The sequence below is a fragment of the Ranitomeya variabilis genome, chromosome 4, assembly GCF_051348905.1.
Source record: "Ranitomeya variabilis isolate aRanVar5 chromosome 4, aRanVar5.hap1, whole genome shotgun sequence".
In the NCBI taxonomy this organism is placed as follows: Eukaryota; Metazoa; Chordata; class Amphibia; order Anura; family Dendrobatidae; genus Ranitomeya; species Ranitomeya variabilis.
The window spans coordinates 473,262,725-473,287,537 of record NC_135235.1 but is presented as its reverse complement, the minus strand read 5'-3'; the positions used below and the strand labels follow the sequence as shown (position 1 = coordinate 473,287,537).

At 43.3% G+C, this 24,813-nt stretch overlaps 2 protein-coding genes across 4 annotated transcripts in view; one reads left to right on the top strand and one right to left on the bottom strand.

Moving 5' to 3' along the window:
• Window positions 1–9,805, top strand: part of EVPL (envoplakin) — a 45,106-nt gene extending 35,301 nt beyond the window's left edge. Inside the window, exons 18-21 of the mRNA XM_077251799.1 lie at window positions 1,646–1,729; window positions 3,402–3,512; window positions 3,590–3,682; window positions 6,191–9,805. Coding sequence (XP_077107914.1) covers window positions 1,646–1,729; window positions 3,402–3,512; window positions 3,590–3,682; window positions 6,191–9,649 — 3,747 coding nt within the window. The 3' untranslated portion in view covers window positions 9,650–9,805. The remainder of the gene's footprint in view (window positions 1–1,645; window positions 1,730–3,401; window positions 3,513–3,589; window positions 3,683–6,190) is intronic.
• Window positions 9,806–11,037: 1,232 nt separating this feature from the next.
• Window positions 11,038–24,813, bottom strand: part of TEN1 (TEN1 subunit of CST complex) — a 38,328-nt gene continuing 24,552 nt past the window's right edge. For all 3 annotated transcript variants that reach the window (XM_077251803.1, XM_077251804.1, XM_077251802.1), the window contains exons 3-4: window positions 17,412–17,569; window positions 11,038–11,611 (exon numbers count right to left, since the gene is read on the bottom strand). In XM_077251803.1, the coding sequence (XP_077107918.1) occupies window positions 11,481–11,611; window positions 17,412–17,569 (289 nt within the window). In that variant the 3' untranslated portion in view covers window positions 11,038–11,480. The remainder of the gene's footprint in view (window positions 11,612–17,411; window positions 17,570–24,813) is intronic.

Sequence of the window (24,813 nt, the reverse complement as noted above, 5' to 3'; positions counted from 1 at the left end):
TTTTTTTAATTGTTGTATTTTGATTGGGGCGAAAGGGAGGTGATTTGAACTTTTATATATTTTTTTAATATTTTTAAACACTTTTTTTAAAAAATTTTGGCATGCTTCAATAGCCTCCATAGGAGGCTAGAAGCATGCACTACACGATCGGCTCTGCTATATAGAGGTGAAGTACAGATCACCTCTACGTAGCAGAAATGCAGGGTTGCTTTGAACGCCGACCACAGGGTGGCGCTCAATGCAATTGGCCATCAACAACCATAGTGGTCTCAAGGAGACCTCTGGTTGTTATGGCAATGCACTGATGACCCCCGATCATGTGATGGGGGTCACCGGTGCGAGCACTTCTGGCCGCGCGGCCGGGAGCGCTAGTTAAATGCCGCTGTCAGCGTTTGACGGCGGCATTTAACTAGTTAATGGGCGCGAGCGGATCGCGATTCCGCTCGCGCTCATTGCACGCACATGTCAGCTGTACAAAACAGATGACATGTCGCGGCTTTGAGGTGGGCTCACCACCGGAGCCCACCTCAAAGCGGGGGTTCTGCCAGCTGATGTACTATTCCGTCAGCTGGCAGAAAGGGGTTAATATCAGCCCCCAGCGGTTGGCTTTCCCTCTGCTAGTTATGAAAATTACCCGGGAGCCCACGCCATTTTTATTTAAAAATAATTTTTTTTAAAAGTACAAAACCAGATCAGAAAAAAACACAAACAAAGCACTGATTATATAGCACACTGATATATTTCTATCTATCGTGTTCCACATCACTATCTCTATCTTTGAACATCTTTAATACATAGTACTCATTAATTTCTATGCTGCATTTCATTCCATATGTGTCACACCGACAGCACATACGTACACACGGATGGCACAAGGAGACGGATCACAGATCTCACCAGTACTGTTTTTTACCAGGACGTGTGGAGGCCTTAAATGAGTTATACGAAGTCTGTATGAAAAAAAAAAGTCTTTCTTCCAAACATAGGACAACTTTCCCTTGAACAAATTAAACAAACTAGAAATTAAGAGAATTAGATGCACAACAGTTAGAAATTGGTCAATGGCCTTCTAAAATGGACACCGTTAGGCCTCATGCACATATGGGGTATTTACTGAGTTTTGTGCTTCAGTATTTCTAAGCCAAAATCAGGAGTGGAACAGTCAGAGAAAAAGTATAATAGAAACATGTCACCATTTCTGCATTTTTTACTCAACGTGTGAACGTGGCCTTAATGTAACAAAGTAGGCAGGGTAGCGTCACTGTAGCAACATCCTTCTTCCTACATACTAGCCCTGAGTGACATGGGAGTCCAATAGACGTGAAAATGTCTATAACCAATCAGATGAGCTCTTTAGTAAAGAATAAGCTTTCAAATGTATCATTACCGATTTGAAGGTAGTCAATTATTTTCACTGGCAAAATACACGGACTGCATAATAGCCAACAAAGAAAGAACATCCAAATCAAAGGAAGGAATCATCCATAGTAAGGAACAAACAAGGGAGGAAAGTATAGGCAGAAAGGCTTCTCACATTTCTTTTCTATGGGTACCAAAGCAACTTCATGGATTTCTACTGTATAGTTTTAAACTGGCGGCAAAACATTACCCATATAATGTATTATATATTAATGTATCATTGCAGAGGCTGGTAGAGGAGATCCAGAGGAAGGAGCCAGAGAAGAATAATGTGGTGAAGCTTTCCAAAGACTTGTCAAATTCTCTTAATGTAAGTTTCTTCTTGCTTGTTGTGAAATTAACTGTACGACACTAACCTGTAAAGCGAAGGTACAGAATATTTTTTTGGCCCAAGGGTCACATTGTTATACTGAACCAATTTGGGGGCTGTACATTACCTTCTGTGACATTTGTGGCATATCAAAAGTATAAATTATAAAAGTGTGCTAGTTACAAATTCTACTTGCAGGACTCTTCCCTCCAAATCAGCACTAATGGTATGTTCACACAGCGTTTGTTGACAAAGATACAGAAATACTGTAGATTCTGCTCCCGAATCCACATAAAAACGTGTTACATTCTCTGAATAAGTTTACAACTGATTTGTAGTGGGAAAAGCTCCTTTACAGCACAGAATATGGTTTTTTTCACCCTATTTTGAACATTTTACAGTTAAACTAATATGAAGCTTATTCAAAGAGTATTTGCAGCATTGTTTATGTGGATTTGCAGTAAGATCTGCTTCTAAATCCTTGTAAAAACCTGTGTGAATGCACCCTAAAGAGATCATGCATGCACATGGCTCTCTTAAACACAATGCTAGTTATTGAGCATACTAAAAAAAAAAAAAGTCTGGAACACATTAGTAAGCAAAGACTGGGCACGCTGCATCACTTAGCGGGAATCTGGCAACAGGTTTTTGCTATGTAATCTGAAGACAGCAAATGGTAGGGGTTAAAACACTGATTTTAGCAATTCCTCGGTTGTGTGGTTTTGTTTACTTGTAATGATTGTTTTATCACCAGGAGCTTATCATTGCTGGGACACAGCAGCACTTGCCTGGTAGTGTGACTCCACCCCCTCCCGTAATAAGCAGCTGTCTATACACTATGTACATACAGAGCCTGGTGTGGGCGGCGTTAGCTTTCTCAGCTCTGCTTCATTGCTAAACCTAAAAACTCTGATCGTGTCAGAACGGCTGCACCCAGTAATCTAAGTGATACATCGTTGTATTTGAGGTCTCTTTGCCTACATCATGCTGCTCTCAGACGAGGTAGCAAAAACATGGTTACAGATTCCCTTTAAACTTATTGAGACTATGCATCTCAAAGCCTCATCTGCTTTTTCATAAAAAAATGAGGTGTAACCTGATGAAGAAATTAAATGTATGCTGTGCACATAACTTTTAGAACAATGGGAAAAAGGAACCTCCTGTGCTCTCACTTCTAGCAACTTCTTCATCTAAAAGCTAACGAAAATATAAACCACCAAAATCTAATATTTAATAGAGAATCCCAATATGAGAGTGATGTAAATTGCTTCTTCTTTCTGGGTCTTATGGCCTTTTGTCCTCTTAAATCAAATCAAATGGAACACTTGAATACCCTTTAGATCTCCACCTATTAGCTGAATGGAGGGCCATTACCGTTTATCCATGCACAGTACTGTACCATCAGGTGTGGATCAAGCCGGGCTGAACTGCAGCACCAAGTACGATGTACTCACCTCTAGACAAACAATAAGGGGCCCTTACATTTTAGTGATGTGTGGGGTTAACGGTGGACATAGTCTCATCTAACAAAAACATATCCCTAAAGGGCCATGAATTCTGAAAAAAAAAAACAAAACTGGAATTTTTTTTAAAAACCTACCACATGTGAGCAAATATACATGTACAGTATACATACAAGTGAAATGCCTACAGTCATGTACATTTCTTATAGGACTATGAGGCTCAGGCTGATCAATATCGTTCTACTCTGGATCCCTCCATTGCCTCTGCTCCTCGTAGAACATCCAAGGGTAGTTCCCTACAGGAGAACATTGAAAACAAGGTTGGTCTTTTTTTCCAAATTCACGTGAAGGAGGAATATATTGATATGCAAGCTCAGAATCTAATTTTTCATTCCAGGAAAAAGATTTGGTAAAACGGTACACAGAGGCAACAGTGGAGAGCAAGCAGCAACTGAATCAAATGGAATTTGCCAAGAGGGTTCTAGATAAGGTAATGTAAAAGTCACAGCTCTGGTTTTTATGATTTCCATTTCTTTTCTCCGTCCCTTTAGTGATGGAAGAGTAGAAATAGTATTTACATAGGGTTAACCATGCAACAGTAGGACTGCCCTGGCGGGGTCAGACTCTCGGCAGCACCTGAGAACGGCCTCCCCACGGTGTACAGAGCTGTGTGATATTCCGCTCTGTACTCTGGATACATCCTGCAGTTGTGTGATCAGTAGACAGGTGATTGAATATGGAAAGATTCAGAGATTCTGGAGAAAGCCATGTGTACAAAGGAAAAGACCGATGGTCAATATTGGATGCTTATGATCTCAGGCGCTTTGCATTTCATACAATGCCCCAACTTTTTGAAAAATAAAAGACACACAAATAATAATACTGTATGGAAGATGAGGTGTAAGTTTAAAACGGTGGTAGAGACTCACACCTGTGACAAGTCAAAACAACTATATTGGCATGGGGCCACTTTTGGTAGCTGTAAAAAGGTGATTAATGTACAGAAATAGCCAGTTGTGGAGCCAGTTTTAGGCTGGAGGAAATAAAACCCAGGGCAGTCGTGCTTCTAAATTCAATAAATGTTTATTAATGTTTTAAAAGAATGCGTATTGGGGAGTTACCGTTTTTTTTTAAACCCCTTCACTCCCGAGGCAATTTTCCATTTTTTTCCCTCTTTCTTCTTCCAACAGCCATAACTTTGTTTTTTCTTTTCTATCCATACATCCATATGAGGGCTTGTTTTTTGTGGGACCAATTGTATTTTTGAATGACACCATTCACTTTACCATATAGTGTACTGGAAAACGGGGAAAAAATTCCAAGTGCCGTGAAATTGCAAAAAATGTACAATTTCACAATTGTTTTTTTTTTTATTTTATTTACCATGTTGACTATATGGTAAAACGGGCCTGGTAATGTGATTCTTCAGGTTAGTACGAGTACTCGGATAACTAACATGTATAGTTGTTTTTTTTTATTTAAGCGGTGAAAAAATTCAGAAATTTGTAAAAAAAAAAAAAAAATGTTTAATTTGCTTACCATGTTGAATACCCTTAGGAGAAATCACCATCTCCTATGAATGCCGGCCACTAGCCGGCGTTCACATGAGAATCATAATGACAGACACTCGGGTGTCATGACAACCTACTGTATATACGCCAAGCAATCAAGTCACGTATGCACTGATTGGAGCACAGAATGACACATGCCCCTGTCGGCGTGTTAAATCCCACTGCCAGAGACTAACAGCGGGATTTATCACGATAACAGCCACAGGAAGGGCACATGATGGCTGCTTAAATCTAATTAAATATACGTCATATTTTAAGATTTGAAAAGCATTATTTTAAGTCATAGTAAAACTTATTGTGTGAACAAGCACAACTGTCCTGGGTTTTTTTCCTCCCGCCCAAGACTGGTTCCTTGTCTTAAGAGCTATAGAAAGCATGATTTGATCAAGACATTATATTGCTCGCTACCTATAAAACATAGATGCCACCATGCATCCCATCTGTCTGTAGCTGTCCACTTGTTATTACTTCAAGGGCAAAAAAACTGTTATATTTTACTATGGTACATTAGGCTATGTGCACACTTTGCGGGGTCCTCTGCGGGTTCTCCCGTAGCGGATTTGATAAATCTGCAGGTCAAAACCGATGCGGTTATCCCTGCAGATTTATCGCGGTTTGTTTTGCGGTTTCCGCTGCGGGTTTACTCCTATACTATTGATGCTGCATATGCAGCATCAATAGTAATGTTAAAAATAATAAAAAATGGTTATATACTCACCCTCACCGTCCCGATCTCCTTGGCGCTGCACGCGGCGGTCTGGTTCCAAAGATGCTGTGCGAGAAGGACCTTCGTGACGTCACGGTCATGTGACCGCGGCGTCATCACGGTCATGTGACCGCGACGTCACCGCAGGTCCTGCTCGCACACCAACCCTGATACCGGACGGCCGCGTGCAGTGCTGAGAGGTGAGTATATCACTATTTTTTATTTTTATTCTTTTTTTTTTTACACTAATATGGTTCCCAGGGCCTGGAGGAGAGTCTCCTCTCCTCCACCCCGGGTACCATCTGAACATTATCCGCTTACTTCCCGCATCGTGGGCACAGCCCCATGCGGGAAGTTAGCGGATCAATGCATTCCTATGGGTGCAGAATCGCAGCGATTCTGCACAAAGAAGTGACATGCTGCGGAATGTAAACCGCTGCGTTTCTGCGCGGTTTTTACCGCAGCATGTGCACAGCGGATTGCGGTTTCCATAGGGTTTACATGTAAACGCTATGGAAACTGCTGCGGACCCGCAGCATCAAAATCGCCGCGGATCCGCGGTAAAACTCGCAAAGTGTGAACATGGCCTAAAGAAATCCAATGTTAAAATTTGGATGCTAAACACAATTATGGTAGATATCTACAAAACTAATGTAGATTAATTTGTTTTCAATTTTTAGTTGCTGAATATATAATCTCTGATATATATTTGTTTCTTTAGTCAGATACCCAAGATGGAGTCCAATTGTCAATGCAGCACAACTTGCGCTCAGAGAACACATTGCGATCAGCAAGGGAATCAGAAACCTTGGCAAAGGATCTGGAGGAGGAGAAAAGGAAGGTAGCAGATGTACAGCAGACACTGGAGGAAAATAGAAAGAGGATACTTCTGCTGAAGACACAGAGACCTGTAGAAAGACTGGAAGAAAAGGAAATGGTGCAGTACTACAGAGAACCCCGGCTAGAGAGTGAACTTGCAACTCTAAAGAACCAAGCAAATAGTGCCTCCAGGGATAGGGAAAATACACAGTCTGAGATAGAGGTGGTTAGCAAGAAGCTGGTTACTCTAGAAAACCAGAGGAAGAACATCAAACCACAGTTATTGACAAAAGAAGTCACAGAGATAGAGAGAGATGCCAATCTAGAAGCTCAAGCCCAAACCCTTAGAAAAGAGATTAAACAACTAAAGGAAGAGAATAATTCAATCACACTAGAGTTAGAGCGCTTGAGAATGGAAGTAATGGTACTGGAACAGAAACAACCTAATGTGAAAGAAAAAGTGGTACTGAAAGAGGTAGTGAAAGTCGAGAGGGATCCTGAGATGTTAAAGGCTACCAAGGCACTACAATTGCAGATTGATGATGAGAGCTTCCGCAGAAAGTCTCTTCAAGAAAACATTGTGAAACTTAGAACCAAGACCGAAGAACTGGAGAGATTAATTGAGTCTGTAGAACCTAAAGTCATTGTGAAGGAAGTAAAGAAAGTAGAGCAAGATCCAGACACCCTAAAGGAAGCTGCTAGGCTTAAAACATTAATACAGGAAGAGCGTAACAAAAGTGTGACTCTGACCCGGGAGTTAAGCGAACTACAATCAAAATATGTAATAGTGGAAAAGCAAAAACCCAGGGTAGAAATAAAAGAACGGGTCAATGAAGTGTTTGTTGTCCAGCCAGAGACAGAAAAAGAAATTTCCAGGCTGAAAATTGCTTTGCAACAGGCCAATTCCAAAAAATCTTCCTTTGAAAAAGAACTCAATACAACACAAAGTGAAATGTTTGTGCTGAGTTCACAAAAGCCGGTGGTGGAGTATAAAGAAATTGTCCAAGAAATTGTTAAGTTAGAGAAAAGCCCAGAAGTGGTGAAAGAAATTGAAAGAGTGAAGTCACAAATTAGAGACCTGGAGTCAACAAACAACAGGTATCAAGAACAAAAATCCAAGTTAATCAAGGAGAGAGATGACTGGAAACAAGAACGGTCAAAGGTAGAAACAAAGGTTGTGAATAAAGAGATTGTCAAGTATGAAAATGACCCTGTACTGATAAGAGAGGCAGAGCAACTGCGCCAAGAAGTACGCAATGAATCTCAGAACAGAAGAGAAGTGGAAGATTTGGTTTATGACCTACAAAGCAAGTACATGTTGCTAGAAAGACGGAAACCAGAAGAGCGGGTGGTGGTTCAAGAGGTAGTTCATTTACAGAAGGATCCTAAGGTAGCAGAAGAACACTATAGATTAAACAGGACTCTAGACGAAGAGGTTGGCAACAGGCGCCGCCTGGAACGTGAGGTACAACAATTACGAACCCAGGTGGAAGAGAAAGAGAGACTCCTGAATTTCCAAGAAGAAAGAGACAAGAAACTGACTGCAGAAAAAGAGTTGAGGCAGATCACTCTCAGAATAAAGGAAATTGAAGAAAGCCCACCACCAGTACAGGAGAAGATAGTAATGGAAGAAGTAGTTAAAGTGGAGAAGGACCCCATATTAGAACAATCAGCTAATGCCCTCCGCAGTGATCTTGATACAGAAAGGACACAGATACTCAACATTGAAAGGGAATGCAAAAATCTGCAGGTCAAGGTTGATATCTTACAGAGGGAGAAGTCATTAGAAAAAACTATTTACAAAGAAGTTATTAGAGTGGAGAAGGATAAAGTGCTGGAGAATGAGTGGGCCAGATTACGAGACATGTGTAATAAGGAGCGTATTGCAAAGCAAGACATGGAAGATGAGTGCAGAAGACTGAAAGAAAAGATCGAAAGGGTAGATGCTACGAAAAACACATGGTCAAAGGAAGAAGCTGATCTTCAAAAGACCAGACTGCAAGCACAACAAGAAAAGTCATCCATAGAAAGAGAGTTACTGGAATTGAGGAGGCAACAGCAGCAAAAAAGTGTTTTCTTGAGCAAAGAATCAGAGTTGTTGACACAAAAAGCAGAAAATGACCGTCAAAAGAAGATGCAGATGGGACAGGAGCTTTCTCTTTTGGAATCCAAAATTCTAAAAGAAAAAGATTGCATTTATGAAAAGGAAAGGAACATCAGAGAGCTGGTGTCACGTGCAAACAGAGAGGAACGCAATCAAGAGACTCAAATGAGGGAGACCAATGTCTCCACAAAAATATCCATTCTGGATCCTGACAATGGGAAAGAAATGTCACCGTATGAAGCATACAAGAGAGGCATAATAGACCGCCATCAGTATATCCAGTTGCAAGAGTTGGAGTGTGACTGGGAAGAAATTTCTACAATGGGCTCCAGTGGTGAAATTTCAGTTCTCCTAGATAAAAAGAGTGGCAAACAATATTCTATTGAAGATGCTCTAAGAACCAGAAAAATCACAAAGGAGGAGCTGGAATTATATCGGGATGGAAAACTCCCAATTTCAGAATTTGCCTTGCTTGTGGCTGGAGAGAACAAGCCCCAATCAATGTCAATTGGATCAATCATTGGATCCAAATCCCCAGTCACCTCTCCCTCAAGCCAAACCCAAAGTCGCAGCTTTTTCACACAAAGTGCTCCAAAAGTTTTTCATGACGACAGTTTTCCCATTGCTGGTGTGTATGATACCAACACAGACAGCAAATGCACAGTTAGGAGCGCCATAACAAGAAAACTGTTAGATACCTCAACTGGTCAAAAGCTTCTGGAAGCACAAGCAGCCACTGGGGGTATAGTCGACATCATTAGCAAAGACAGGTATTCAGTTAATAAAGCAATAGATAGAGGAGTGATAGATAGCAGCAATACACAGAGCTTACTTAATGCCCAGAAAGCTTTTACAGGTGTTGAGGACCCAGTCACCAAGAAGCGCCTCTCAGTAGGAGAGGCTGTGCAGAAGGGTCTAATGTCCAAGGAAACAGCCATGCCATACCTGGTAGTTCAGCATCTTACAGGGGGCTTAATTGATCCCAAAAAGACAGGCAGAATTCCACTGTCAGAGGCAACAGAGCAGGGTCTGATAACAAAAGAACTGGCTGCTCAGGTCCAAGATGAATCGACGTATGAAAAGAACCTTGTAGATCCTTCTTCTAAAGAGAAGGTGAACTACAAGGAGGCCATAGCACGATGCCGGAGAGACCCAGTTAGTGGCTTGCTTCTACTTCAAGGTGCTTCAGAGAGCTATCAGCATGCTGTATACCGCCCTGTGAATGCTATACCTTCATTGACATCCTACAAGTACTAATGGTGATGGTTACCTGTCATATCTGTGTTTTTATTTCCTGCTAAGTAAGTGTACCCCGTTTAATAACGATATTGTTCCTCTGAGGGAGAAATTATGCCTGTGGTGTATATTCCATGTCTTGTGCTGCTCAATAAACTGGAACTTATCTTTATTAGATCTAAATTAGAGAGTCTGTTTTTTACCGTTACACTTCCAATGGCCAGTTACTGCTACAAATGTAATGCCAATCTATTTATTATAATTGGGTGCGCAACAAGGCTGAAGGTGAAAAAGATTAAAAAGAACCAAAGAGAAAAAAAAGTCCAACATTTTGATACACAAAACACAAGGTCGTTATTCTGATTGGAGAAATCTAATTAATAATAATCTCTATTTTTATATAGCGCTAACATATTCCGCAGCGCTTTACAGTTTGCACACATTATCGCTGTCCCCGATGGGGCTCACAATCTAAATAATTTGACCCATCTATTCTTAGTGTCGAGCTATGCATTCAGAAAACCTAGTGTATGGCACAGATATAGTAGTGTAAGTAAAGTCATCTATATAAAGGACAAATATCACAAACAATGATTAATTGTTAATTGATCTTAGGCCCAATATCTGTAATATAAAACACCCAACTTCTTGACTCAAGTTAAGAAGGAAACACTGCAGATCTGAGAAGTGCTGGTGCCAGAAAAAATATGCATAAAGGGAATCTGTCATCAGTTTTTTTTCCTATCTAATCTGAAAGCATAATTATGTCTGTGAGCCAGATTCCAGTGATATGTCACTTACCAGGCTATGTGCTGCAGTTTCTATAAAATCAGTGTTTTATCAGCAAAAGTTTATCACTACAGGACTAGTGGGTCGATTCGTCAAAACTTTTATGCCTAAAAACGGAGGTAAAAGCTTAGAAAATACATTTTTTTTGTGCAATGGGGAGTTGGCAAAAATGTTGTGACCTTTGGCGTTTTTCAGTCAGTTTGACTAAGGCTACGTTCACATTTGCGTTGTTGTGTGTTGCGTCGGTGACGCATCGGCGACGCAACGCACAACGCATGCAAAACGCATGCAAAACGCATTGTTTTGTGACGCATGCGTCCTTTTTTTGCTTGATTTTGGACGCACAAAAAATGCAACTTGCTGCGTCCTCTGCGCCCTGACGCGTGCGCCGCAGTGACGCATGCGTCACAAAACGCAAGTGCAACGCATGTCCATGCGCCCCCATGTTAAATATAGGGGCGCATGACGCATGCGTCGCCGCAGCGGCGCCCGACGCTGCGTCGCACAACGCTAATGTGAACGTAGCCTTAGCTCTACCAAAATGGGGATAACCGCAGCTTGGACCCGCCTGCCATCAAATTCAAGAAATATGCTGTCGCTTTTTAAGACAGAAATTCTGGTAAGGTTTCACTGAATTTTTATTACAAACTTAATGAACTGATACTGAATAATTACAAAAGGGAACACTTACATTTTCTTTGATGTTAACTGCCACATGTCACTTTGCCAACAAGTTTAATTACATAAGATGTTTCAAAGATTTACAGAAAGAAAAGACTCATCTAGTCATAGACTCATTAGTCTTTGTAATCTAGTAATTGGAAGCAATCCTATCCCTAAAGCCAAATAGCTGCTGAAATATGCGGCGCACCTTGTACAAGTAGATACAGAAACCTTCAGAAGCAAATGTGAGCTACGTAGGTCACTTCTTTCCAGACATTTTCTTTTTCTTTTGTGAAGAAGGATATTCAATATCAGCCACTATTAGATCATCGTCTACATACCGACGGGAAACATCAAAGGGTAAATGTCATATACAATAAGTCCATTTCCTAAATTGGGTTTAGGTGTTTGTTTGGGTTTCTGCTCGTTCATGAAAGTATCTTCTCTGTTCTTCTACTGCATTCTGCAAAAGGGAAAGGTCTACACCCTCAATGCAGGTCAGCAGGCGAGGACAAAGCACAGGATGCACTTCTGAAAAATAAAAGTGTCAGTACCAAAGTTAGTTCGGAAATTGGTTAAAAGCGATGGTCATACATTTTTTTTTAAATATCATAGTCTTTAACAATTTGTATTTTACACAAAAAAGGAGACGTATAAGAAACAAAAGATAACCCATCATCCCAACTCCATCTCCCCAGTCCAAAACCCAATGCAAACAGTCACACTACAAATTCTCACAGTGAGACAATAGATCTCAGACAGGTATTATGTGACTGCACAATATAATACAACATCACAGAATCCCAGAATAGATAGAAAGAATGCTCCGAAATCTCTTAGAAATAAGAAAAAGATCAAAAGGCTCGCAGGCGTACAGTGCATCAATAGCATAGCGATTATAAGTTTATAGCAACCATGAATTTACCTTCATATCTCCCATCAAAAGAACAAATAAGACCTTATAATTGGAACAACCTCTTGCATAATAGTTAAAACCCGGAGTATTTAACAATGCATTCCAAATTTTATCATATTGATGAGGTCTACCTCGCAATACAGTAAGGAGGCTGTAGGACACCTAGTGAATGGGAGACAAACCTGGAGTAAAGGCCCCGTCTCACATAGCGAGATCGCTAGCGAGATCGCTGCTGAGTCACAAGTTTTGTGACGCAACAGCGACCTCTGTAGTGATCTCGCTATGTGTGACACGTACCAGCGATCAGGCCCCTGCTGTGAGATCGCTGGTCGTGTCGGAATGGCCTGGACCTTTTTTTGGTCGTTGAGGTCCCGCTGACATCGCTGAATCGGTGTGTGTGACACCGATCCAGCGATGTCTTCACTGGTAACCAGGGTAAACATCGGGTTACTAAGCGCAGGGCCGCGCTTAGTAACCCGATGTTTACCCTGGTTACCAGCGTAAATGTAAAAAAAAACAAACAGTACATACTCACCATCTGATGTCCGTCAGGTCCCTTGCCGTCTGCTTCCTACTCTGACTGTCTGCCGGCCGTACAGTGAGAGCACAGCACAGCAGTGACGTCACCGCTGCGCTCTGCTCTCACTGTACGGCGGCACTGTCAGAGCGGGAAGCAGACGGCAGGGGACCTGACGGACATCAGATGGTGAGTATGTACAGTTTTTTTTTTTTTTACATTTACGCTGGTTACCAGGGTAAACATCGGGTTACTAAGCACGGCCCTGCGCTTAGTAACCCGATGTTTACCCTGGTTACCCGGGTGCTGCAGGGGGACTTCGGCATCGTTGAAGACAGTTTCAACGATGCCGAAGTCGTTCCCCTGATCGTTGGTCGCTGGAGAGAGCTGTCTGTGTGACAGCTCCCCAGCGACCACACAACGACTTACCAACGATCACGGCCAGGTCGTATCGCTGGTCGTGATCGTTGGTAAATTGCTATGTGAGACGGGGCCTTAATGGTTTAGTATATATAGGATTAAAAGGGGTTAATTGGCGATTGCAGGTTGATTATGAGCAGCTGAAAAGTTGTGAGAGAAGACAGCTCACCATATCTCCACCTCTGGGTGTGGTTCACTTTGTAAAATGAAACCTGTTTGTCTCACATGGCTGTGTGTATGGAGTTGTGCAGATCTCCTGGACTGAACGCCTTTGCTAAAGGTCTAAGAAGCTGGACTCTAAGCCAGGTGGGCTAAGCAGCACTATTGTATGGACTTGCAAACAACGAAACTGGGAAAAAAGAAAGAGCAATAGGGTCTTAACTGGTAGCAAACCGGTGGCAGGAAAGGGATACACTCGCCTTATATGGTTGCTACAAAGCAACATGTACCATATTTTTCGGACTATAAGACGCACTTTTCCCCAAAAAAATTTGGGAGGAAAATGAGGGGTGCGTCTTAAAGTGTGAACACAGGCTTACTGGGGGTTGCGGCAGAGGTGTGGCGATGTTGCAGCGGTGGGCGGTGCGGAGTGCACCTGAGCAGGGTCCCTTCTTCAGGATGCCGGCAGCAGAAATGTGACGGCCCGGTGTCCTCGGTGAGCAGAGTGCATCACCGATTTCACTGCGGCCATCTTCCTGAAGTAGTGGGCTGCCGGAGGCTTCGGAAAAATGGCTGCCGGAGGTCACGCGAGTGCAGATTGAAATCTCGGCGACACTCGGCTTCAGGAAAATGGCTGCCGAGATCTCAATCTGCACACGCGTGGCCTCCGGCGACCATTTTCCTGAAGCCTTCGGCAGCCCATGGCTTCAGGAAGATGGCCGCAGGGAAACCGGTGATGCACTCGGCTCTGCTCACCGTGGACGCCGCCACGGCGACACCAGGTTTCTGTCCTGAAGAGGTCCTGTGCGGCCTTGAAACACGTTGACCCTGTAAACCTGTTTTATGAATAAATTTTAACCATTGGAAACCATTGTGGATTCATCAGCAGCAGCACTGGAGCTACATCTCCCACTCGATTGTTTCGTATTGTATGGACTTGTTACTTTATGTTCCACTTTGTGCCAGCCAAAGGCTGAAGTTTTCCTGCAATGTGCTTTATTAGGACTGAAATAAACCAGTCGGACTTTAAATAGAAATGGACCCTGTGATATCTCAGATCGCTCCCAAGAGAGCAGCGTTGTTAGAATATGTAGACTTTACTCCATAAGAAAATTATTATTGACCACATTAATAAATTATCTGTGTGTTGGTCGAGTTTCTGATAGCTAATGTGTAGCAATCATTGTCCTGACAAGAGTCAGGCAATTGTCAGCTTTCCATATTATCCATTTGGAGATCATCTACATATCCTTAAATGTAGATCAGGGACTAGGAATTACCATTCAGTGGCATATTGAATTAAGTTCAAGACTATTGTTCAATATGTTTGTAGGCATGAACAACTCCATAACATGTGCGAAATGTTTGCCTCCTCTGGGACCCACCTCAGGCAGTTTGAATCTGCTCGTAATCCATCCTTAAAAGAGTTTATTCACATTTTTTTTTCTACTATGTGCCTAAAAACTAAGGCCAACTGCACACGTTCAGTATTTGGTCAGTATTTTACATCAGTATTTGTAAGCTAAAACCAGGAGTCGGTAAAAAATGCACAAGTGGTGCACATGTTTCTATTATACTTTTCCTCTGATTGGTCCATTCCCGGTTTTGGCATACAGATACAGAGGTAAAAAACTTACCAAATATTCAACTTGTGCACGTGGCCCAACAGGCAGGTAGTTGTTATCTACCTGTCTTTTCTATGTGGTGCCAGCTCAGAGCAGTCACTGACCACTCCTGCCGGCAATTCAGTTGCTCCATGTCAACGAAGTAGCTCTTCTTCCAGGCTGCTCTGTTGATAGGCGTAACTGCTGGCGTCATACTAATTGACAGCCAGCTTCCTGTAGTTAGGAAGCGGGGAGCCGAATGTCAATCAACATGATGGCGGCAGTCACACCCTGTCAACAGAGCACAGTGGAACAGAAGCCACTGCTCTGGCAATGTGATGTCAGCAGAAGCCGCTGTAACCGCTCTGTGTCGGCAGAGATCAGCTCCATGATCAACAGGCAGGTAGTTCTGTACATTGTAAAAAAAATAAAGTCCTGGATAACCCCTTTAAACATGACTAAAGGTGTACACTCTGTATACAACATAGAGTTGCAAAAGTTATTTAGTTTCACAAAGATATTTTAGGAATGTGTTCTAGAATTGAAAACCATATTTATTCTGTAAATCGGTCCTAAGTCTTTTGCACATTTGTCTTCGAATTTCAAAGGGTGTTTTGTAAGATTGAAATACATAAAAGATACAAATCCTTTGGTGCACCTCAACATCATATCCAACATACTATCTACTTGGACAAGTTGGAAATATTCATAGAGCATATTATGCTGTGAAAGGCATACCTTCTGTAATTGGTCGAATGTTTTAAAATACACTATCTTTTAATAAGTGTCAGATTTCAGCCCCTTATAAAAACAGGATACAAATATTTTTTAAAATTGGCTGTGCTGCTGGAAAGAGGTCTTTTCCTGTGATAATCTTAGGCTAGTTTCACATTTGCGGATGAGGGCTTTGCGGAGGACTGCGTAGTTCGTCCTCTGTTAAGCCCCCCCACTGCCGCTCCTCTTCCTTCAGCGCCGCCTACGTCTGCATGCGTCCTGCGTACTCTATCTGTAACATTGGGTACGCAGGCCATGCGGATGCCTCAGCATGCGTCGTTTTCACGCTGCGCCGACCGCAACAAAATGCAACATGTCCTGCGTACCCAATGTTAAAGATAGGGTACGCAGGACGCATGCCGACGTAGGTGGAGCTGAAGGAAGAGGCGTGGCAGTGGGCGGGGCTTAACAGAGGAACTATGTAGTCCTCCGCAAAGCCCTCGTCAGCAAATGTGAAATAGCCCTTAGGCTTCTTTCACACTTCAGTTGTTTGGCGTCAGTCTGCTCCGACATAGTGATGAATCGACGGATCCGTCACAATTGTTGAGAAAACGGTTCTCACGGATCCGTTTTTTTGACGGATCAGTTACTTGGGGGTTGTCTGGGAAAAGTATCTACTTTTTGGAGCATGCGCAATTGAAAAAGCGGATTGGGGCGACGGATCCGCCGAAATGACGGTCGCGACGTATCCGTCGCCCATAGGCAGCCATTCTATGGAATGGCGGACGTGACGGATCCGTCGCGAACCGCCATTTTGGCGCAGACAAAAAAACGTTATAATGTCCGTCAATGTCTAGACAACGTCTGCCAAATTTCGACGGATCCGTCGCATGGCAGATGGAACGGACGACCATCCGCCACAATCCGTCGCTAATGCATGTCTATGGGAAAATAGCGGATCTGCCCCCCCAAAAAATGGCGGATCCGCTATTTGAGGAAAATGGCGGTTTCAGACTGACGCCAAAAGACTGAAGTGTGAAAGAGGCCTTAGCAGGTTCTTTATTAACCATTACGCGTTTCAATGCCGTACTGGCATCTTTATCAAGTGAAAAAAAAACCTGTCTTCACACAACCACCCAAGGTGAGCAAACTTACTTTTTGCACTGTCTCCTAAATTAGGATTTCACCCTATTGTGTGCTTCTTCCTTCACAGTCACTGTTTCCTTAGATTTTAGACCCCGACTTCTTGCCAATATTCAAAAACTGATAATTATATAGATTACGGAACGTTCCAAATAGCTGTATATTTTGTAAGGGCTGTAATATTTCACAACTGCTTAACTTTATGCCATACTTTTTCCAATTAGTACAATTGTAGGAGAATTGTGTACAGAAGGAAATCTGCCTGCTTCCGAACTAGAAGGTAAAGAACCCTCTCACTACATATCCCAGAATGTCATCCACAGAGCTTGGAAAAGAGGTTTTCCCCCAACCCAACAAATGTTGGAACAGTGATGCCAAGTAGTAACCACGGATCTAGTAATGCTAATCACCGTCATCTTTGGATCTTTGTGTAGTGATTCCAAGTGGCTGTCCCATCCACCAAATAAATCTCCAAATAGAGCATTTATTTTATAGAATCTAATTTAAGGAAGCTAAATTGAGGAATAAGTATAATTTTAATCAAGTTCATCCCTCCCACTACGGAAAGGAATAGTTTAGACCACATTGTGATCTTTTGTTTAAACTTTTACTAACATGGGTCATTCATATTCCATCATGTCTGAAGACACAATACCCAAATGCTTGACTTGAGTTACTGCCTGCAGTGGGATATCTGCACACTGTCTAAGAGTAGGCAAAAAATTCAATGAGAGCAAGACCGACTTTGTCCCAGTTTATTGTTAAACCAGAGATTTCACCAAAACTAGAAAGAATTGTCATCGTACTCCTCAAAGACTCACGCACGTCCCCCCCAAAACCAAAGCAATTTAAACTCACCATTCATGGTGTCCAGCTCTCCCAGGGCTAAGTAGTATGATCCGAGTTGGGCAGAAAAGGGCTCTACAAATTGCGTGTTCAAGTGCAGTTTATGCTGAGCTGCAGAGTGATGAGCTGTGAGCACTGCCTCTGACCGGGCAGAGTCGTAGCTGCTGAGTCTGTGTGTAGAGAGACACAAAGGCCAAATAATCACCTACTTTAAAACAGTAATGATCCTGTAACTTTATTCAGACGCCACGCTAGCATTTTATATAGAGCTGTACTGCTGCAGTCTGTATGGGTTTTGTATTTTTCAGACTATAGTGTGCACAAGCCCCTGGGCAATGTTAAGAGATTGATGCCCATTGACTTCAATTGAATCTGTCAACCTTAACCTCTTCCCAATGCAGACAATTTTCCCCTTTTCATCCCCATCTTCTAAGGGCCATGACTTTGTTATTTGTCTGCCAACATTAACTTACGAGGGTTAATAGTTTGTGGGACAAGTTGTAGTTTTGAATTATTTTAACATACAATGTACTGGCAAACGTGAAAAAAAACTCCAAGTACAGTGAAATTCTATTTCACAGCATAATCGCAAGTGCACTGTGTTTATAATTATTATGTTTGATGTAATCCTGAATTCTAAAAAAAAAATCTATTTCACAATAGCGCCCGCCACTCCTGCGAAGTAGCAGTTATCGATGATCCGCTAGAGACAAAGAAATTTCCTCCTCTAAGATGGTGCCGCCGGCGCCTGCACAGTAGCAGCTATTGTTTTATTGTTGTTTATTGCCATTACGCAAGCGCCGCCATCTTGGAGCAGGACATTTTTTTGTTTTTTCTAAATATTTACGGGCTCAACGGATTCCAAGGGGTCTCAGAGTTCCTATTCGGCCCACTCTCTTCTGTGATATCCCTGAATTCTGTCTTAGATTTGAACAAATATTGAACAAATGCTCATTTGATCTTATGCTCCTCACAGTAGAACATCTCCAAAAAGCCATCAATTACACCAAAGAAAAGGTGGCCAACATCGAGACACAATTAACATCATCTAGCACCACCAAAGAACTCGTTTAACTTGAAAGATAAGATCAAGAGCAGTACGGACCAGCATAGACAAGATACAGAGAATAAGAAGAGACAGAAATTCCAAAGAGACACGGATGACTATGAGCAAAATCGTGTCTACCGTTGGAAAGATGGGACCAATGCTAGAAGGAACTATCCAAGACCATCCAACAGGTCCTCCACAGAGGCCTCGACATCAGGGTCTGAACAAGAAGGACGGGACCCCCATTCCATACGAGGCCGTTTTTTAGGACAACTACGTTGACCACAAAGAGGATGACCAGAAGAAGACAAAGAAGCATTATACTGCCTCTGTACAAATCCCTAGTTAGACCGCACATGGAGTACTGTGTCCAGTTTTGGGCACCGGTGCTCAGGAAGGATATAATGGAACTAGAGAGAGTACAAAGGAGGGCAACAAAATTAATAAAGGGGATGGGAGAACTACAATACCCAGATAGATTAGCGAAATTAGGATTATTTAGTCTAGAAAAAAGAAGACTGAGGGGCGATCTAATAACCATGTATAAGTATATAAGGGGACAATACAAATATCTCTCCGAGGATCTGTTTATACCAAGGAAGGTGACGGGCACAAGGGGGCATTCTTTGCGTCTGGAGGAGAGAAGGTTTTTCCACCAACATAGAAGAGGATTCTTTACTGTTAGGGCAGTGAGAATCTGGAATTGCTTGCCTGAGGAGGTGGTGATGGCGAACTCAGTCGAGGGGTTCAAGAGAGGCCTGGATGTCTTCCTGGAGCAGAACAATATTGTATCATACAGTTATTAGGTTCTGTAGAATGACGTAGATCTGGGGATTTATGATGGAATATAGGCTGAACTGGATGGACAAATGTCTTTTTTCGGCCTTACTAACTATGTTACTATGTTACAACAGAAGAGGAAACTTCAATCAGGCAAGAGTGAAAAGATCACAGGTATATGCCCGCTGGTAGTGAACATTTCCTATAGGACAACCTGCCAAACTACAGGCATAAAGCACTGCAAATAATAGCATCACCAGTCTTTTTGGTTGCTTCTCCTTCAAACAAGAATAGGACTGTTAAATTCATACAGGCCAACTGCATCCAATAATAACAGCAGACCTAATTCTTTCAAACAGTCGGTACACGGAGGAAGGTCATGGTATGACCAAAACATTTCTGGATTGTACTACTTCTGGATTGCATTAAAATATTATTGCATCTAAAAATCTTAAGTTGAGTGCCAAGTTTATTACATTCTATGCACTAGTGAGGGATCAATGACCTGTCAGCAGTCTGCATTATGAATACCTAATCAGAGCACCACATGAAGATCCCCCCCACCCACAGGTCACCCTGGAGCACGAGCATAACATTAACTCAAAACTGAAAATAAAGATTAAATAACAACCACAAAAAGGATTTCATCAACCAAGGTATCATTGTAATCAGTATAACGGTGCCAACCTGACACTGGGTGTAGGTTACTGTGCACATTCCTGCTGACAGGTTCCCTTTAAGACATTCACCTACATAGTATAGCGCAACCTGGAGTGCAAAAAGTATAGCAATGTGCACATGCAGCTAATGAGCCAAAACAGAGGCTCAGTTTCTCACCCCACAGACACTAATATACTAATATCCTGTTCACGGAAAATCGACCAATAGTGATAGCCATCGATTTCTGCCCTGCTTGTCAGGGAAATGAGCAGAGAATCTGCTGAGAAGTGAAAATTGTGTTCTCAGTAAAGGGAAACCACGCTGGTGATCAATGGGTCAGGTTCCTAAAATTCAGATGGACAGGGTCTACAATCAGGGTTGGTTTTTAACACTTGCAGATTATAAGCTCTTACAAGCTGGGTCATTATTTTGCTTTAAGCTTTAATTATTGTACTATCGGTGTTATTTATGACTGTTTTATATGAACTGTTGAATTGTAAAGCACTGCAGAATAGGTTGGCGCTATATAAATAAAGATTACTATTATTATTATTAACATTATATATTAACCCCTTCCCGACCTTTGACGCATACGCTGCGTCATGAAAGTCGGTGCCAATCCGACCTGTGACGCAGCGTATGCGTCATGGAAAGATCGCGCTCCTGCAGATCGGGTGAAAGGGTTAACTCCAATTTCACCCGATCTCCAGGAACAGGGGGAGTGGTGCTTCAGCCCAGGGGGGGTGGCTTCACCCCCTCGTGGCTACGATCGCTCTGATTGGCTGTTGAAAGTGAAACTGCCAATCAGAGCGATTTGTAATATTTCACCCAAAAAAACGGTGAAATATTACAATCCAGCCAAGGCCGATGCTGCAATATCATCGGCCATGGCTGGAAAACCTAATCTGCCCCCACCCCACCGATCGCCCCCCCAGTGCTCCGTTACGTGGTCCGCCCCCCTAAGTCGTCCTGTCCGCTCCTCCGTCCTCCTGTCCGCTCCCCCCGTGCTCCGGTGCCCCCTCCCTGTGCTCCGGTCCCCCCCCCCGTGATCCGATCACCCCCCTACATACTTACCGGGCCTCCCGGTGTCCGTCCGGCTTCTCCATGGGCGCCGCCATCTTCCAATATGGCGGGCGCATGCGCACTGCGCCCGCCGAATCTGCCAGCTGGCAGATTCGTTTCAGATGTATTTTGATCACTGCGATATAGCCTATCACAGTGATCAAAATAAAAAAAATAGTAAATGACCCCCCTTTATCACCCCCATAGGGACAATAATAAAAATAAATAAAATATATATATTTTTTTTTCTGCTAGGGTTAGGGTTAGAACTAGGGTTAGAATTAGGGTTAGAATTAGGGGTAGGGTTAGGGTTAGGGGTAGGGTTAGGGCATGTGCACACAGTGCGGATTTGGCTGCGAATCCGCAGCGGATTGCCGCGGATCCGCAGCGGATTGGCCGCGGATCCGCCGCGGATCGGCCGCGGATTGGCCGCTGCGAATTCGTAGCAGTTTTCCATCAGGTTTACAGTACCATGTACACCTATGGAAAACCAAATCCGCTGTGCCCATGGTGCGGAAAATACCGTGCGGAAACGCTGTGTATTTTCCGCAGCATGTCAATTTTGTGCGGATTCCGCAGCGTTTTACACCTGTTCCTCAATAGGAATCCGCAGGTGAAATCCGCACAAAAAACACTGGAAATCCGCTGTAAATCCGTAGGTAAAATGCAGTGCCTTTTACCTGCGGATTTTTCAAAAATGGTGCGGAAAAATCTCACACGAATCTGCAAAGTGGGCACATAGCCTTAGGGTTGGAATTAGAGTTAGGGTACCGTCTCACAGTGGCACTTTGATCGCTACGACGGTACGATCCGTGACGTTCCAGCGATATCCATACGATATAGCTGTGTCTGACACGCAGCAGCGATCAGGGACCCTGCTGAGAATCGTACGTCGTAGCAGATCGTTTGGAACTTTCTTTCGTCGCTGGATCTCCCGCTGTCATCGCTGGATCGTTGTGTGTGACAGCTATCCAGCGATGCGTTCACTTGTAACCAGGGTAAACATCGGGTTACTAAGCGCAGGGCCGCGCTTAGTAACCCGATGTTTACCGTGGTTACCAGCGTAAAAGTAAAAAAAAAACAAAAACGTACATACTCACATTTCGGTGTCCTTCAGGTCCCTTGCCGTCTGCTTCCCGCTCTGACTGTCTGCCGGCCGGAAAGTGAGAGCACAGCACAGCAGTGACGTCACCGCTGCGCTCTGCTCTCACTGTACGGCGGCACTCAGTCAGAGCGGGAAGCAGACGGCAAGGGACCTGAAGGACACCGAAATGTGAGTATGTACGTTTTTTTTTTTTTACTTTTACGCTGGTAACCACGGTAAACATCGGGTTACTAAGCGCGGCCCTGCGCTTAGTAACCCGATGTTTACCCTGGTTACCCGGGACCTTGGCATCGTTGGTCGCTGGAGAGCGGTCTGTGTGACAGCTCCCCAGCGACCACACAATGACTTTCCAACGATCACGGCCAGGTCGTATCGCTGGTCGTGATAGTTGGTAAATCGTTATGTGAGACGGTACCCTTAGGGTTGGAATTAGGGCTAGGGTTGGAAATAGGGTTAAGATTAGGCTTGTGGTTAGGGTTAAGGATAGGGTTAGGGTTGTGTTGGGGTTACAGTTGTGGGTAGGGTTGGGATTAGGGTTAGGATTAGGGTTGGATTTAGGGTTACGGGTGTGTTGGGGTTAGGGTTGTGGTTAGGGGTGTGTTGGGGTTAGGGTTGTGATTAGGGTTATGGCTACAGTTGGGATTAGGGTTAGGGGTGTGTTGGGGTTAGTGTTGAAGTTAGAATTGAGGGGTTTCCACTGTTTAGGCACATCAGGGGTCTCCAAACGCAACATGGCGCCACCATTGATTCCAGCCAATCTTGCGTTCAAAAAGTCAAATGGTGCGCCCTCCCTTCCAAGCCCCGACGTGCGCCCAAACAGTGGTTTACCCCCACATATGGGATACCAGCGTACTCAGGACAAACTGGGCAACAACTATTGGGGTCCAATTTCTCCTGTTACCCTTGCAAAAATAAAAAATTACATGCTAAAACATAATTTTGAGGAAAGAACAATTATTTTTTATTTTCACGGCTCTACGTTATAAACTTATGTGAAACACTTGGGGGTTGAAAGTGCTCACCACACATCTAGATAAGATCCTTTTGGGGTCTAGTTTCCAAAATGGGGTCACTTGTGGGGTGTTTCTACTGTTTAGGCACATCAGGGGCTCTGCAAATGCAACGTGACGCCCGCAGACCATTCCATCAAAGTCTGCATTTCAAATGTCACTACTTCCCTTCCGAGCCCTGACGTGCGCCCAAACAGTGGTTTACCCCCACATATGAGGTATTAGCGTACTCACAACAAACTGGGCAACAAATATTGGGGTCCAATTTCTCCTGTTACCCTTGTGAAAATAAAAAATTGCTTGCTAAAACATCTTTTTTGAGGAAAGAAAAATGATTTTTTATTTTCACGGCTCTGCGTTGTAAACTTCTGTGAAGCACTTGGGGGTTGAACGTGCTCACCACACATCTAGATAAGTTCCTTGGGGGGTCTAGTTTCCAAAATGGGGTCACTTGTGGGGGGTTTCTACTGTTTAGGCACATCAGGGGCTCTGCAAACGTAACATGATTCCCGCAGACCATTCCATCAAAGTCTGCATTCCAAATCGTCACTACTTCCCTTCCGAGCCCCGCCATGTGCCCAAACAGTGGTTTACCCCCACATATGGGGTATCAGCGTACTCAGGAGAAACTGGACAACAACTTTTGGGGTCCAATTTCTCCTGTTACCCTTGGGAAAATAAAAAATTGTGGGTTAAAAAATCATTTTTGAGGAAAGAAAAATATTTTTTTATTTTCATGGCTCTGCGTTATAAACTTCTGTGAAGCACTTGAGGGTTCAAAGTGCTCACCACACATCTAGATTAGTTCCTTGGGAGGTCTAGTTTCCAAAATGGGGTCACTTGTGCGGGAGCTCCAATGTTTAGGCACACAGGGGCTCTCCAAACGCGACATGGTGTCCGCTAATGATTGAAGCTAATTTTCCATTCAAAAAGCCAAATGGCGTGCCTTCCCTTCCAAGCCCTGCCGTGCGCCCAAACAGTGGTTTACCCCCACATATGGGGTATCATCGTACTCAGGACAAACTGGACAACAACATTTGGGGTCCAATTTCTCCTATTATCCTTGGGAAAATAAAAAACTCCGGGCTAAAAATCATTTTTGAGGAAAGAAAAATATTTTTTTATTTTCATGGCTCTGCGTTATAAACTTCTGTGAAGCACCTGGGGGTTTTAAGTGCTCACTATACATCTAGATTAGTTCCTTGGGGGGGTCTAGTTTCCAAAATGGGGTCACTTGTAGGGGAGCTCCAATGTTTAGGCACACAGGGGCTCTCCGAACGCAACATGGTGTCCACTAACGATTGGAGCTAATTTTCCATTCAAAAAGTCAAATGGCGCGCCTTCCCTTCCAAGCCTTGCCGTGCACCCAAACAGTGGTTTACCCCCACATATGAGGTATCGGCGTACTCAGGAGAAATTGCCCAACAAATTTTAGGATCCATTTTATCCTGTTGCCCATGTGAAAATGAAAAAATTGAGGCTAAAAGAAATTTTGTGTGAAAAAAAAGTACTTTTTCATTTTTACGGATCAATTTGTGAAGAACCTGAGGGTTTAAAGTGCTCACTATGCATCTAGATAAGTTCCTTGGGGGGTCTAGTATCCAAAATGGGGTCACTTGTGGGGGAGCTCCAATGTTTAGGCACACGGGGGCTCTCCAAACGCGACATGGTGTCCGCTAAAGATTGGAGCCAATTTATCATTCAAAAAGTAAAATGGCGCTCCTTCCCTTCCGAGCCCTGCCGTGCGCC